This window comes from Halichoeres trimaculatus, unplaced genomic scaffold (assembly GCF_033239565.1).
Source record: "Halichoeres trimaculatus isolate MK-OKI-2021-1 unplaced genomic scaffold, fHalTri1.1 fHalTri1_scaffold_10, whole genome shotgun sequence".
NCBI classification, from domain to species: Eukaryota; Metazoa; Chordata; class Actinopteri; order Labriformes; family Labridae; genus Halichoeres; species Halichoeres trimaculatus.
In genome coordinates this window covers 31,778,782-31,794,611 of record NW_027437187.1, presented here as the reverse complement: position 1 = coordinate 31,794,611, position 15,830 = coordinate 31,778,782, and the positions used below count along the sequence as shown (strand labels likewise).

Here is a 15,830-nt window from a genome sequence, read left to right as displayed (position 1 = left end):
TGTCTAAAGAGATCCTCAAATGTGCAAATTCATTTACAAATGTATGCACAGATGCTTAAAAGCGTACACAGATAAATCTACTAATGTGAAAGTGAATCAACAAATGAATTTACAGCTAGGAGAGGAGAACATGTGCTTACATGTGCAACTTCATATACAAATGTATAAAGAGCAACATATGTGGCACAGATCCACAATGCATACGCAGATTTATTTATAGATCTTATAATAGATATGAAAAACCATGTTAATATGTAAATAGATCTACAAATGTGAAAATAAATTTACAAATGTGCAAAAAAATTCACAAATCTTAAGAGTGTGTGCAGAGGTGAAAAAATATATGTACAAAACCACATGTGTACTCCACAAATGCATATGCAAATAGTAAGGAGAATTCACAAAAGTATGTATCGATCTGCAAATGTGCATAATTTACAATTTGCAAATGTGTAAAAAGATTCACAACTGTAAGCTACAAATGTGCACATAGACATGTCTGTAGATCTGAAAGTTTATGCACAAACACCTAATTGATTTCTGAAAATGAATGTACAAATGTGAAATTAAAATGGAAAATGTTTATACGGATCCGGAAATGTCTGTATAGGTCCACAAATGTGGATGCGAATCCTTAAATGTGCAAATCAGTTTAAAAATACACAAAAAGATCCACAAATGTGTAAACGGTAATGAAGGTAGAAACACAAATGTTTGATCAGATCAAATGTGCTAATATACAAATGTGTAAAAGGGTTCACAGTGTGCGCAAATAAAAAAATGTTCAAATACTTGTGGATAGTAGCAATCAAAAGCTAAAATAATTTCCAGTTTTTTCTTCAACCCTTATTGGGGATAAGTAAGACCTGATAAGTATAATAACCAAACTTGGTCTTTGTTCGGGAAGTTTGATTGCTTGTGATATGAGTTCTTTATTAGTTGCTTGTTATTAGTGTTTTTCAACTTAAATAGGCTGTTTTTTTTTTTTGTTTTTTTTTTTTTAAATGGGTGTAATGTTGGGATTTTGCCAAAAGATGATGTGGGCAGTGTCCCTAAATGTGGCTAATAGGTCAAAGTTTGAAAAAATGACGACACATGGGTCTGAGAGGCAGAAATGTAATGTCCACATATTTACAGGGTCTTAGGAAGTTCAAGTTGAGAATACACACAGATAATCAGTCACAACAGAGACCATTCAGTTGTCTGTTTGTTTACACCTGATGTTTTAACAAAGTTCTGATGTTTATGATCTGTTATCATGTCTGGTGTTGGTTTACCCTTAGATTAGTCTCACAGGCTCAACATGTCTCACTTTAGTCTAATCACCGATGTCTGGTCACTGGCCTGGAGTGAGTTGTATTGGGAAGCTTCGGGGCTGCTGCTGCTGACTCCCTAACCTTGATGAACCCCCTTTGAGGAAGGATAAAAAAAACAAATAGTGGGGGTGAGAGAGTGAAAGGAGAAGAAAAGGTGAAGGATTGAAAATCAAAGAGCACCGGAGGAGGCAGGGTTGAGGGCTGGTCTTGCTCCTGAAACTCTGATATGATGACATAATGAGGGGGAGAAGCTGTTAGAGAGAGGATTTGCCCTTTGTACTGTAAGCTTTAAGCAGCAAATCAAAGCAAACTGAGCCCGAGTAAAAAACTGTTTATGTTTTTACACTTTCATCTTAACTCTAAGCTGACATTGTGGTTTTTAGCTTCAGTCCCACAGAAAGCTGGAGAGATAAACTGAAGTATGTTCCTTTTGGAAACCATTCAGAGCGCTGCTTAAAATTTCTCTTTGAAATGTTTTCGTGGATTTGCCGACAGCTGTCGCTGGATTTCTGACACTGAGGGAAACTTTAAAATGTGATGACTCTCCGGATTTAAAGCAGCTGATTGTTCAAAAAGATTTGCAGATCAGAGACAGGGATATTTTCAGACAGTGTGAATCACACTGACATGAACTGTTGACCATGTCAGTGTATTAGTTTGTGACTGAGTTGTGCTTTAAAGAAAGAGGAGTGGGATTTGTCTTGCACTCTGGGTATTGATCTGTGACTTTGGCCGCTTTACACAGTCCTCTGGTTCAGTTTGTGTTTGTGCATTTCGTGTTATGAGATGGAAATGGATCTGCTGCTTCCTTGAGAGGCTGCTGGTCCTTCATGGGGAAAATATAGTCTTAGAGACTGAAAGGGTCCTTGAGATGTCCACCCCGAGGTCCTTGAGAAGCTTAAATACACCTTTGATAAGGAAATAAATTCATTAAAAGGGTCTTAAAGGTCCTTGAGGTGTCAGAGAAATGTAATGTATACTGCATGTATGATGAGTATGTTACCATGGATAAATCCAGTTTAATGATACCTGAGCTCTTATCCAGGGAGCTTACAGCCAATCAGAGAGCAGGGTTTGATGTTTCTATGATGGCTGTACAGATGAAGAGAGCTGGACTCACTCATGATTAAATGAATGAAGTGTGTGAGTATAGTGTTGACTGCATCACAAATTAACGCCATAATGGTCACCTTATTCATCTCATTCCTACAAGAATGTGCATCTACCGCCTTACCTTTAACTTTACATGTAAATCAGCCATGGGAATGATTTTATTTGTTTCTGGTTGGAACACAAAAAAAGGGTAATCAGTATCGCAGATAGAGTTGTTTGAAAAGTCGTTGGCTGAGTTCTTGGGAGTCGTTAACATTCGTTCATGTGGCTTCAAGTGGACAGGGAGTTAACATCTGAAAGAGAGCAAGGTTCAGATTTTGAGCAGGGTTGGGAGCGTTAGTTTTTGATGTTTAGTTTGTCCAAAAGTCATCCCTGTTAGGCTTAAACAACCTTCCCTCAAAGAGTTGGAGGCCAAACACCAGACTCTTCCCAGATCCAGGTCCATTTTTGAGTATTGACTGCTTGCTCTCTTATCGTTAGTGAACAGTGGTATGTAGCAGGACCAGCAGAAAGCTGGAAATATCCTCTACTCGTTCATGTTGGGCTGTAAAACCTCAAACCTGTTGACTCATGGCCTGTGGCTGTGCTCAATATGTTGGTCTCAGGTTGTAGTGAAGTCAAACATGATCTGGTGTCAACCACAGGCTGTATAGTTAATGGACGTAGTCTTCCTGACGTCACCCGTTTGTGTCATCAGGGGAATTTTGAAGCAGATTGGCTATCACGGCCATATTGGAAGTGACAGGGGCTTTGAGTGCAGCTATTGGGCGCCTGCCAGTCACGTGACCTGAGCTGTGTCTCTGACTGGGCAAGCTTGTGATCTTAGTATCCTCTGAACTGCTGAGTTAGAAAAAAAGTCATCCCCCATACAGTTTGTGCCAATAGCAAAATTAGCAATTCAGACAGGAGACTTTTTTTGAACCAGACTACACTGACAAAAACTGAAATCTTATCAAGTGTATTCAAGAGAAAAGTTTCTTGTATTAAGATATTATTCTAGTTTCAAGCAACTTTTTGAGCAAAGTTTACTTGTTCCAGTTGCAGATTTTTTTTTTACTTGTTACAAGCAACTCAGACCTATTTTTTGTTTTTAAATAACTTATAGCAAGACATTTTTCTGGACTGACCAGTTGAATGTGGCTTATATTCTTTGTGTGTATTCTGTGTATCTCATATTCTTTGTGTATTCAGTGTGGCTTCATATACTCAAATTTCCTTGTATTTGTTGCAATGACAAATAAAGTTCAATACTATTCTATATCAAGCATAATAAGACAATTTTTACTTTAAATAAGACAAAAACACTGGATAAAATTTTGTTTTATGCAGTGAGTAAATAAGTTCATTTCTGCTGTGAAAATAGCTTCTTTTGGCTTGGTGTGTATGTGACTTGCGGTACTTCCGCAGACAGCCTTAAGTGGACCCCTCGAGAAAAAGCAAGTTTTAGCACTTCCACATTGTCTCATATTTTTAGACCAGAGGTTAGGGATGGGTACCTTTGACATTTGAAATCATACGGTACTGATGCCTGGTACCTGGTAATTGGTACCGATACTCAATGGTACCAACTTTCTGTACTTTCTGTGTGGCAAAAAATATCAACTTTATCTATATTTTTTTTCTCTTTTCAATTTAACATATTTATTCTTTAATGCTGTGTTCATATCCAGCATGAAAAATTGCCTACCACTCCCTCACAGTTACAAGGATACATTTGGGTACCTACACATGGTACCTTTTGATTTTACATGAATTGGTTCTTGGTACTTTTGACAGAATTCGGTCTGTAGCTATAAAAGTACCTCATTCGGTACCCATCCCTACTGAAGGTTGCCGCTTGGTGTCAATGCAGTTTATTTTGAAACTCAGCAGATGTTATTATGAGATTTTAGTGCACAACTTCCTGTCCTGCTCAATCTGCTCTGTGGAAATTGATGCCTCGCTGCTCGAGGCATCCAGTGAAGAAGTCTTACGTTTCTTATCTGTGGGGCTCCTGGATCTAAGAAACTAAAATACAAGGGAGTGGATTGAGTGTGAGTTTACAAGTTGACTTGAGCTGAAACCTATCAGATGTGATGCAGTGATGCTGAGCGTAGAAAGATACTGTGATCTGGTGGACACACACCATTCGTACTGCTGGTAAAAGAGTCAGTTTCAAACACTGTGACCGTATTTGGTTTGTGTGGAGGTTACGCTTTGCTAATCAAGATGAACCTTGCGCGTATGTGGTACAAACCGGCTTCACTGTATGGTTCAGTGAAGGCTTTATGATCTAAATTAAGACACATCTCGTTCCGAGCTGCTGCATCAGGCCACAGGAGCTGAGCTCTAATCTCTTTCTCCTCCAGCTGGGATTTTAATTTCCATTCATATCACAGAAATCATTATTATTAATGAGCACCTGTGTGATACAGGTGATCTTATCTCTGAACATCTGATCCACAGACCTCTCACTTCTGCTCTGTGTTATTAATGAGGCTTGGAGCTATTTTTACTTCCAGATATGTATTCCAGATTTATCCTCGATCGGATCTTCCTCCAGAGGCAGGAATGAAAAGTTCAGGTGTCGGTGATTCAGGCATGGACGAGGTATTCATACCAGGAGTCGACCTCTTGAAATAAAAAGACAGGATGTCGAAGCTTCAGCCGCCGTGGAAACACGTTCCTTGTTTTAAAGCATCAACAACAACGCCTCACAGGTTCTGACCTCTCAGTGGTTTCATGCAGTCGTACAAAGAGCCTCACTTTGCATCACTCTGAGGTCGAGTCAAGTTGACCCACGCTTTGTAAACACTATCAAAGTGTGTGTGTGTATTTCTGACGCTCACTCCGAGGCCGCTGCTGAGTGAGTTCAACAAAAACAGAGCAAAGAGGTCGAAGGTTTGAAGACGCTCAGTTCTCTCTGAGGCTAAAGAGAGCTGCTGCTGCTTTCTCCTCACTAAAAGCTTCAGATGAAAAGATCAGATCAGGATTAAAGATGCAGGATGGTTTCATCATGAAGCCCTGTTAGGATTTTTCTAACAGCTCTTTGTGTTTCATCCACCAAATAACTGACCCCAAGCTAAAAAAAATGGTTTCAGGGTGGCACCAACTCCTCATTGGGCTAAAAGAACGAACGAACTGTTTACATCAGGAGCTGGAGGCAGTGTCTGACCAAAATACCACCAGCCTGAGCTCTGACGTGGCTAAAAACAGCCTGAACAAAAAATGAATAAATCAAAGAGTTCACAGATATTTAGGTTTATGGAGCTGAAGGTTATTTTTTCATCACTTAATGCAAAATCTATATTAAATCGTGTTTTGGGTTTTTTTTTTTGTTTGTCTGTGAACAACACAACTGAAAAACTAACCAACAAATCTTGATGAAATTTTCAGAAATTTTTCAAAATGGGATAAGGAAGAAGTGATTAAATTTTGGAGGTGATCTGGATCACCGCCTGGATTTAGGACTTTTTTCAAGGAGTCTTTATCATTGTGAGATAGGGCTGTTTTCACCATATGTGTATATAACTCCAGGATAAATGGTTGGATTGCTTTGCAGAACAATACAAGACAAGGTCACCATAATTTCTGACAGATGTAAAAGTACGATCCAGATCCTGAAAATATTCTGGATACTGAGATCCAGAATATGAAATATGTATGGGTTAGTAACAAATTATCTTAAAACCTGCAACTCACACCAATGAGTTGACTGTAGCAAACAGTCTGCTGAAAGGGAGTATAACATTAAAGTAGGACTACAGTGTTGCACATCAACGAAGAATAGTTTTGGGGGTTTTTTTGCTTTTGATGAGGAAACCTGAAGACTGATGTGTGTGATGTTTAAGTCAAAGTTAAAAATCAGGTAATTCAGAGTTACATACTTGAATATACATTGACATTTAAAAGAGTGGACCCAATAGACATGCTCACATTTTTCCACGTGAATTTAATTCTTTTCATTATTGGTATAATGATGTGACTCCTCTGTGGCCCTTGCTTAGGGAAAAACAAGCTCTCCAGTCTGAAACCAGCTCTGAACACCCACCAGAACCAGAGCTTCTTGAGAGGAAAAGGGGTGACAGGGAAAAAGATTAGAACGTCTTCCTGCTGCTCTCAACTGAGTCCACAGCGTATGCTTTCTCTGCAGCTGTGTCTTTCCTTCAAGCACCATCTGTTTTTCAGCATCCTGCTTGTTACCCGTACAGTAGCAGAGCTCAGGAGTGAAGGAGCATTGATAGTTGTGAGGTATGAACTGATCCACTGAGAGCTGCACAATCCTCCCCCACTGGTCGCTTGTTTTTTCATGAGTTAAAGTGCCTTATTTATTTTCTCAGAGTTATTTTGGGGGTATTTTTATGCCTTTAGTTAGAAATGATTGGATAATGGATAGAGCAGGACACAGAGTGAGAGTGGGAAATGTCAGTGGCTGCAGACTGGTTTCAAACCTGGGACACCTGCTCGAGGGCCAACGTCAGTTAGCCATCTGCGCCCCAAAGTGTCTTTGTAATCAAACCCATACTTCCTTATTTAAAGAAAAAACAACGAAACAAACATAATCAAGTGAAAACAAACATAAAAAAGTGTTTTTGTTGCAGTAGAGGCCCAGGACGCTCGCACCAAACACCCCCTCCCTGCTCGTCTGCCAGTTTCCTCTGCACTCAGACGGGGCCATATTTTACTTGACCAAAAACACAAATAAACGGACTCCCACAGAAAAGATCTGATATCGGTCTGCATTGACGCTTTATTTAGAGAATTTTCTGCGGGTTACTTTCACACAAAAACACCGCTACATAGGGCTCTAGTTCTCATTGTGTCATAAAACGGCGCTACCTCCGCTGCAGAGCCACAGCTGGCTAAGAGGCGCTCGCCGCTTACGCAAGGTTCACACAGGACCCGCTGTGCGCAGAACGGAAGCGCCACGCACGGCAGTTTAAACCTTGTGATGGGACCCAGCTTTTTCCATCCTGGAGTATCACTTTAAAGTGACACAAATCGGCTCCCCCTGGTGACTGGCTGCAGTATAAGTAAAACAATCCAACTCCCCAGTCATTCCAGATGGGCTGTGGTCAAACTTTAAAAAATGAATACACCTCGCAGATATGTTTCTCATGTCCAATTGTTGTGGTGATTTGAAGATATTATTTGGCTGCTTTGTATTTAGGTCCTCTTTTGTATAAAAAGTTTTGTTTTCATTAGTTGTACAAGGTTAAAAATAAGGTTCTACGTTACGTTTAACGATGATTTATAGCTGCCGTTCTCGTGGGTTTTTTTTTTTGTTTGTATTTGTTTTTTTGTAGATTGTAAAATATGTCGAGAGGAAGAACCAAGAAGAGATTAGACTCGAAAGAAAAAAAACGTTATTTTGTCACCTGGCTCCATTCAGTTTCTCTTATAGCCTCTACTGAGCAGACTCTGGCTGCACAAAGGCTGCCAATGGTGGGGCCTGTGGCGGGACAGTCTATGGTGCCTGTTGTTGGAGAAAAGCTAAATCTTACATGACTTCTTCATAAAATTCAAAGTGAATCCAGGACACGCTTTCTGTTTTCATCCAACGAGAACCTCCACACTGATGTAGCACTTGTGTTTTTGTTTTTTTCATTCTCTGACGTGACTTGTGTTTGTCCCTCAGGTCAGCTGGCAGCAGGGACCTGTGAGATCGTCACTCTGGATCGAGACAGCAGCCAGCCTAGGAGGACCATCGCCCGGCAGACGGCCCGCTGCGCCTGCAGGAAGGGACAGATCGCCGGGACGACACGAGCCAGACCAGCCTGCGTGGACGGTGAGACGCCCACTTTGCTCACCCTATTATAAAAAAACAGTTTGATCTCTTTCTGAGAAGCAGAACGGTATTAGTCTCAGTTTTCAGGGGTAAATTACTCCTGAAGAACTCTGTTTTGATGTTGTTCTTCAGATGTCACGTCAGTATTCAGAGGCTTCAACTGTCAGTTTACGGGTTGAATCAACACCCAGATACCTGCAGCTTCCGTCTTAATCCCCCAAATCTCCTCGTCTGGACTGCCAGGTTCACAAAGTCAGAGCCCGGAGTTGCATTGCATTTCATCAGCGGCTGTCTCCTCCTCTCTCTTTCTCTTTTTGTTTCTGCCATCTGGAGACGATGACAACAGCTGGAGGGACTGTGTGTGTGCTCTGCAGGGATTTACAGGCTCTCCTAGTGATTTTTACAGACTCGGAACAGTTGTTTAGTCGAGTTTAGGGGCCTCTGCAGTCTCTCCTGCTGCTCTCACAGCTGCATCTCGACAGAAATACAAATATTTTACCTTCATTTTTGACAGATATCCGCTTTTTTTTACACAACACCGAATCCCTGTCAAGGAGTTAATGTGACAATCTGTCTGAAAATGTGGATGTAACAAAACCTCCCAGGTTAAATATCAGCCTAATGCTCCCATAGTTCATCTTTTGTAAATCCAGCATCTTTACTCTGCTGAAATGGAGTTAAAATCCTTCACACTTTCTCCTTTTTCCTGTTTCGTAGCTTATTTCAGCTCATCCCTTTCTGCTGCAGCTTGGTTTAGTGTTCCCTGTCTCTCTCCAGCTCCTCTCCAGGTGCTGCTCTCAGCCTCACTGCAGCAGGTGATTGAGCTCACCTGTGCCTGATTAACAATCAGTCTAAGGGGCAGAAGAGAGTGGATGGTTTCCTGCATCGAGTGCTTACTCTTTCTCTGAAGGGAGGTGTTTTTCTTCGAGGCCCTGGAGTGTTTTTTCTGTTGTTTTTTTTGGGGTAATTGCAGCAATCGTGGTGAAAAGTGAGATAGGTGGTTGAGCTTCTGTTTTGTCGGTGATTTTTGTGATCGCAGCTTGTTTTTCAGCCGGTCAGTTTTCTTCAGCTAGGTTTGTCTCCCTCAGTGATGAGGGGTCATGGACTAATTCTGGGCTAATATTAACCATTCGTTTGTCCAAATAATCTTCAAGTGTGTGGAGTTGATACGTCTATTTTACTGCTCCCAGCCACGCCTGAGCCTGTGAAATCACAAACATCAAACATGTTTTTTACCATCTTTCTTTCTGATATTCGGGCTGTGTGACATGTTTTTTTTTTTTTAAGTAGCTGAAACTAGGGCTGTTGAAACTGACGCCAAAGTAACACATTAATTCAAATAAGGGTTGAGTACCTTTCACATTTGAAATGATTCCCTACCAATTTCTGGTACCTGACAATTGGTTTTAGAACTCAACAGTACCAATTTTTGGTACTTTTGTGTGTTTATGTGGTAAAAAAATATCAATTTGTTCTATCATAAAATCAAAATTCTTTTCAACTTAACATATTTATTCTTCAATATATAACCTTACAATGTTGTGTTCATGTCCAGTATGGAAAATCACCTTCTCTTCCACTCCCTCACAGTCACAAGGATGCATTAAGGTACCAAAACATGGTACCTTTTAAATTTTACGTGAATTGGTACCTGGTACCAGAATTCGGTTGGTACCTACAGAAATACCTAATTCAGTACCCATCCCTAATTCAAAGTCCTCTTAATGCCACTAACTTATTTAACATACCATCAACAGACGAGCGTTCTGTGTATGACCCTCGGCCCACCCCGTAGGTTGGGAAATCAGGAATCGAACAGCACTAACATAACATTGTGGTTAACAAGCAGAAATGAGTAAAGACGGTGTTTTGATGGGAAATTCAGCCCCAAAGCTCTGCCAGATGGTACACTGGCCATTCAGACTGTGCTGTGCGCCACCACAATTGCCCCCGCTGCACCGTTTCCCCACTGGAGAGCACGGCCAGCGGACACACTTCTCCAATATGAACCATTACCAGGTATCACAAACGCACATGGCTCACCTAAGTCATTGTGAAGCGTCTGTTTGCACAAAGCGCCATCTCATCAGAGTCAGCACAATGAGACACAGAGAGCACTGCTACAACTTTAGAGACTTTTTGACTGATGTTAAGTTGTTTTGGTCCAACACAGCCCTTTAACACCCCCCTATTGTTCAAAAATGATTGTCGTGAGGTGCGCTCAAGGCGATCATACGCGCTGTGCTTGTGCTTGTGCATGAAGTGAACTGCACTGAAGCCCACTTCTCTGAAGTGTCCCAAAGCAGTGAAGTGAATTGTGCTTAAGCCCGGCACACTTGTGGTCACACTGGACCAACGAACTGGGCTTTAGAGTTGAAGCATGCTTAAACACGGTACAGTTTGTCAGTGTGACCACGTCCTCACTTGCTGGCCAAGCATACAGGGGCTGCTGGGAAACATTGTATGAGATAGTTTTTTAAGTGTGAAGTGTCCAGAGAGTTTTCTATTTGTTTCCAACCAACAGTAGTTGTTAGACAATGCGTCTGTTGCTGTGATGTATGAGCTCTATCAGTTTGTGTTGAGCTGCCGAAAAAAAACAGGCTGTTTGGTTAAAAAACTTGAAATTATCCTTTTAAGGTACATTTGAAACAAATGTGTGTGCGATCTCATCAATTGAGATCAATCGCCAGTTAACTATAAAATATCATATAATTAATCATGATTACATGTTTTAATCAATTGACAGCCCTAGTTGAAACCCAATGCCAGAGGGAAACTGATCACTCATACAGACTGATGAAATCAAACCTCATCTCAGGTGTCTCTTGATACCAGATGATCAGTGGTCAGTTTTCTGCAGTGTTACGTGCTACGGAAACATCAACACACTCTGCTTCTGACCAAGGAAAATGTTCTCCACTAGGGGGCGATATGTGGGAAATATGTCAGGATGTTTTTATGTCAGGATCAGGAGCTGGAGTTTATCAGGATTGTTTTTCAAATTCGGACTATTTTGATGTCACCCCTCTTTTCCTGAAACCTTGAAATGAAGCCAATCCGCGGACACAGCCACATTTGTTGACAGTAGCTGTGAGTTGCTCCGAACAGCTACGGGGCGCCCATCAGTTGCTGAGCTGTGTCTCTGATTGGACATTCAAACGATCCTAATAACTTCTAAACCGCCAAGCTAGAAACAATTCACCCACCGTACAGTGTGTGCCGATAGTAAAATCAACGTTTTAGACCCAAGCTGTTTTTTGAACCAGGCTGGAAATGTGTTTTTAATGCCGTAAAAGTCTGTTTTTACGGCTGGATGTGTACGTGACTTCTGGTCTTTCTGCAGCCAGCCTCAAGCAGATTCTTGATGAACAGTAACTTTTAGCACTTCAGAGGCTCTGTCCGCACCCATATCCAACGTTGAGCATAAATGGGCCTTAAACTGTGTGATTTGAGGATTCATCCACTTTTCTTTTTAACACTTCTCCTGTTTGAGAGGATGAACATGTTTTTCCACACTCCAGGTCCAGAGACTGATAATGTTTTAGGGAAGGGTCTTGAAGTAACATTTGTTGTGATTTAGGGCTATATAAATAAAAATAGATTGACTCTAACAGGATGTACTTTATTGATCCATCTTCAGATCAGACCAAGCTGATGGCGTTAAGCGCGGTGATTGGAGCAGGTTAAAGTGTATCTGTAGTCGATCCCTTTAAAGTCTTTGCTGTCAGTGACGGAGGCTGTGTGAACGTGCTCTGCTGCTCTGGGAGGATATTTTCAGCAGCAGACTGGATGTGAGAGCGCCGCTGATCGCTGCGACCTGCTTTCTGAGCTCTGAGACTCATCAGCCGCTTCCTGTTTTTCTCTCCAAATGTCTGAGAAAAATTTAAATCCAGACATGCTCTCAGTGACATCTGCCCCGCCGCTGCTTCTTTGATCGAATTAAAAGATGTCAGATAATGAAATCTGCGCTGCGGCTGACTTGTGAGGTAAATCCAGGTTTGAGTTGAGTGTTTACAAAGAGCGAAGGAGGACAAACAAACAAACAGCTCCACCTTTAAACGGCTCGGTAAACAAATGAGTGCGTCACAGATATTAAACAAATGCGAGGTTACAGAGACATCTTCGTTTGTGCACATTTCTGAAACCGTCCTGCAGAAACAAGCATATTTCAACAATCTTTCCCCTTCCTCCGCATTTACTGCTGATTGTTTCTGAGCTGTATGTTATTTATGTCAGATTCTGTTTTCTGCTGCAATCTCAGGTAACATCAAGTCGCTCCCCAGCTTCTGACAGAAAAAAAAACGCAAGCACAAACACTTCAGAATAAATATGAATTTATTCCACACATGGGAGGGAAAACAAGACGAGTAAGAAAAGAGCGACAAAGAAAATGAGGTAAACAAAAAACGTGCGGAGCTGGAGCTGCATTTACATTTGCGAGAAATCCTTCATGCATGTGAGGATTTGCTGCTGATGTTGGTCATTTTTTGATCCTGGAAGTGTTTGCATGAGCTGTGGAGGAAAAGAGGAGAAGTGAAAACAAATCGATGATTGAAATAAACCTAAATTGCGCCCTAATCTCGAACAAATTACAGCCGTGGTGCGAGGAAATTACAAGATTATTGATCACTTTTCATTAAGGACATAGAAACTGCTTTGACAGAATTGCACCTCCCTTTATTCGATCTTTGTTTGAGTCGTTTCCTTTTTATTGCTTAAAGGTCTCTTTAACATATTCATAGCTGTTGTTTTCTTGATGCAAAATGAGCATGCATGCCTTTCTTCTCGTGATGAGCACGATATGGAAACATCCACTTACTGTGCAGGAAGTCCTGCATAAATCTCCCCAGACCCCAGCAGCTGCTCCGCTCGGATTTCAGTGACCTTCCTGGAGCTGGTGAGGGCTGCACGTTGGTATTTACGTCAGTTTGTATCTTTGGAAGATGCTTGTTTTGCTTTCTGTTGTTCTGCTGCTGCTCAGAGGGACGATCAGACCGCAGTCACTTCTCATTCGTCTCCACACGACTCAAAACTCCATCCCTGGATACCTCAGCTGACTCCAAACGTGAGTCCTGGTTATCGTGCAGGGGTAATTTAAGCACGCATCACTGAGAGGAGTTCTGCAGGAAATAGAAACTTAATCAAATCTGAAAAGTCCTGGTTTATTCTTAAAAAGCATCTCAGTCTGTGTCTCTAAATTTGATTTTAAGAAGCTTTTCTCAGCCTCTGAAGAAGCTGCTGTTCACATAAATATTCCAGGACGTCGGCTCAGAACTGAAAACTAAAATATGTGACCCCTCAGAATGTTTCCCGCTGCTGCTCTCGCACAGACGTTAATGTTTTCAGATGGACGGAGATGAGTAAAGAAGGCTGCGTTGCTCTGAGGCTGTTTGAGAAAACAAACAGTCCAGAGACGAGACCTTTTTGTTTCTCGTCAGGTGGAGACGAACTGAAAAGGTTAGATAGGCGGTGCGTTCAGGGACCGCAGGCTCTGAGGCTTCCAGAGAGATTCCTAGAGTCTTTACGATGAGAAAAACAAAACTGCTCTGACTTCAACTGAAGACAAAAGAAAAGAAATATGAGGGGAGAGAAAAAACAGGGCAGTCAGAGAATGAAACTTAACTTTGGAAAAGGTGCAAAGGAATCAGAACCATTAGCGTCACTGTGACGAGTTTTATCTTATTTTGAAATCTAAATCTAACTGTTTAAATAAGATTATAAGCAAAAGGACTGGATATTTATACATAATAATCATGTTCAAGTCTCCTAGATTTGTTATGCAGCACAGTTATGATGACATTCACTTTGATATTTAGTCACAAAAGCATAAAATCACACAAACAGTCAGAATTGACACACTATCAAAGCACTGAAACGTGACTTAAAACTTACTCAAGTTTCACCAACTATGATTATAATAAGAGAAAATATTAATAAAAGATACAATAAAAATCATGAAAACAAATAAAAGCCATCATAGAAAAATAAAATCCACAAAAGTAAAATTTACAAAATCAACCTCTTAATAACGGTATAAATATTTATTCTTGTTTGCAGTTAACTCAGTCAACTTAAAAACATTGAATAAATTATTTTCTAAATTCTGACTAGAGGAAAATGCATGGGTATTATGCATAAATAACAGCAAATTGACGACAAATGGTCAATAAAAAAATATTAATTTATAGTTATTTTAATCAATTTTTAAACTGATCTATAAAATTTAAAATAATTAAATTGAATGAATAATGATAAATGTTTCTTGTTTTGGAGAGCTGAGAGAGAAAACAAATCAAGCACCTGGAGCCAAGGGGCCCTTGCACATGTGGTGCCCCTGGGCTGCAGCCGAAGTGAGCCTGTGCATTAATCCACCCCTGGTAGCGATGGTGGACACTGGAGCCAAACTGTCAGACAGAAAAAGGACAGAAGAGCAGAAGAAAGATAAACAGGAGAGAGATAGAGCAAGGGCTAAAGGCTAATACAGGGGCTAAACTGTTTGTGCTACTGTTCATTCCAACCCACATTCAGCAGTTATTCTGTAGTGGTCTGTTCAAACTTGAGATTCTATCAATAAAATGAAGAGTGAGGTTACGTTAGCTCTGATTGGTAGATGACTGGCAGGACATAACCAGGGTTTGCTAATGTCACACATCAAAGACATGTCCTAAAGCACCGAGCTGCCAGCTGCGCTACGTAAAAACAGCTATAAAAATACTTACAAACAGACAGTTTTTACTTGTTGTCACATTAGACTACAGATAGCTGCCGATAGCACTACATAAAGCCGGCTGCTACAATATTTGTTTGTTGTCATGTTTCAAACCGTAGCGCTACTTAACTGAACTGATAAATACCTTACCTCAGCGCGTTATATCCAATAAAAAGTTGTCTTGAACAAAGAAAATTGTTTTGATCTGATCTCCGTTTAATTTCAAAACAAACACACACCTTGCTAAAAAATATTTACATTGACAGTGTGCAGAGACTCCAGGCCAGAAGGTGGCGAGGGAGTGCAAGTAAAACAGATCCTCCTCATAGCATCCTTCAAACTGTTAGTGCTAATGTTGACTCCAACCCACAGTCAGCAGTTATTCTGAAGTGGTCTGTTCAAAATTAAGAGTCTATCAATAAAATGAAGAGTGAGGTTACGTTAGCTCTGCTTGGTTAACGGCTAACGTTATACATCATGGATACGTCAGCGCACCAGGCTGTGAGGAACACTATATAAAGCCTGGTAAAAACGGTACAAACTTGCAAAGTTTCCTTGTTGTCACGGTTCAAACAACAGCGCTACGTAACTATTGATAAATACCTTACCTTGTTGCGTTGTGTCCAGTAAAAAGTTGTCTCGAACAAAGAAGAGTATTTTTAAAAAGGAGATCTAAACTCTGTTTGTTTTTCAAAAGAAACACGCTTTGTTAAAAGTCACTTTATCACAGAATCTTGTGCACGATTTTGGCCAAAGGTGCCGCTACAATCCACTTCAAACAGATAGTCCTCACAGCCTTTTTAACCAATGGTTTATGCTAACGTGTTAATCTGGAATTTCTTCCAACATTCTTTAGGTTTACTGCAATAATAGCTCAAATTTTACAAAGTTAGGCCAGCAAATGAAACATCTTTACCAGACGGTG

At 40.7% G+C, this 15,830-nt stretch overlaps 1 protein-coding gene across 2 annotated transcripts in view; it reads left to right on the top strand.

The window, feature by feature from the left end:
* The window catches only part of LOC141797047 (chemokine-like protein TAFA-5), a 97,936-nt gene that overhangs the window by 35,471 nt on the left and 46,635 nt on the right, over positions 1–15,830 (top strand). For both annotated transcript variants that reach the window (XR_012598918.1, XM_074678439.1), the window contains exon 2: positions 8,047–8,196. Coding sequence is in view for 1 of the 2 variants with exons in the window: in XM_074678439.1 (XP_074534540.1) it covers positions 8,047–8,196 (150 nt within the window). In the remaining variant the exon portion in view is untranslated. The remainder of the gene's footprint in view (positions 1–8,046; positions 8,197–15,830) is intronic.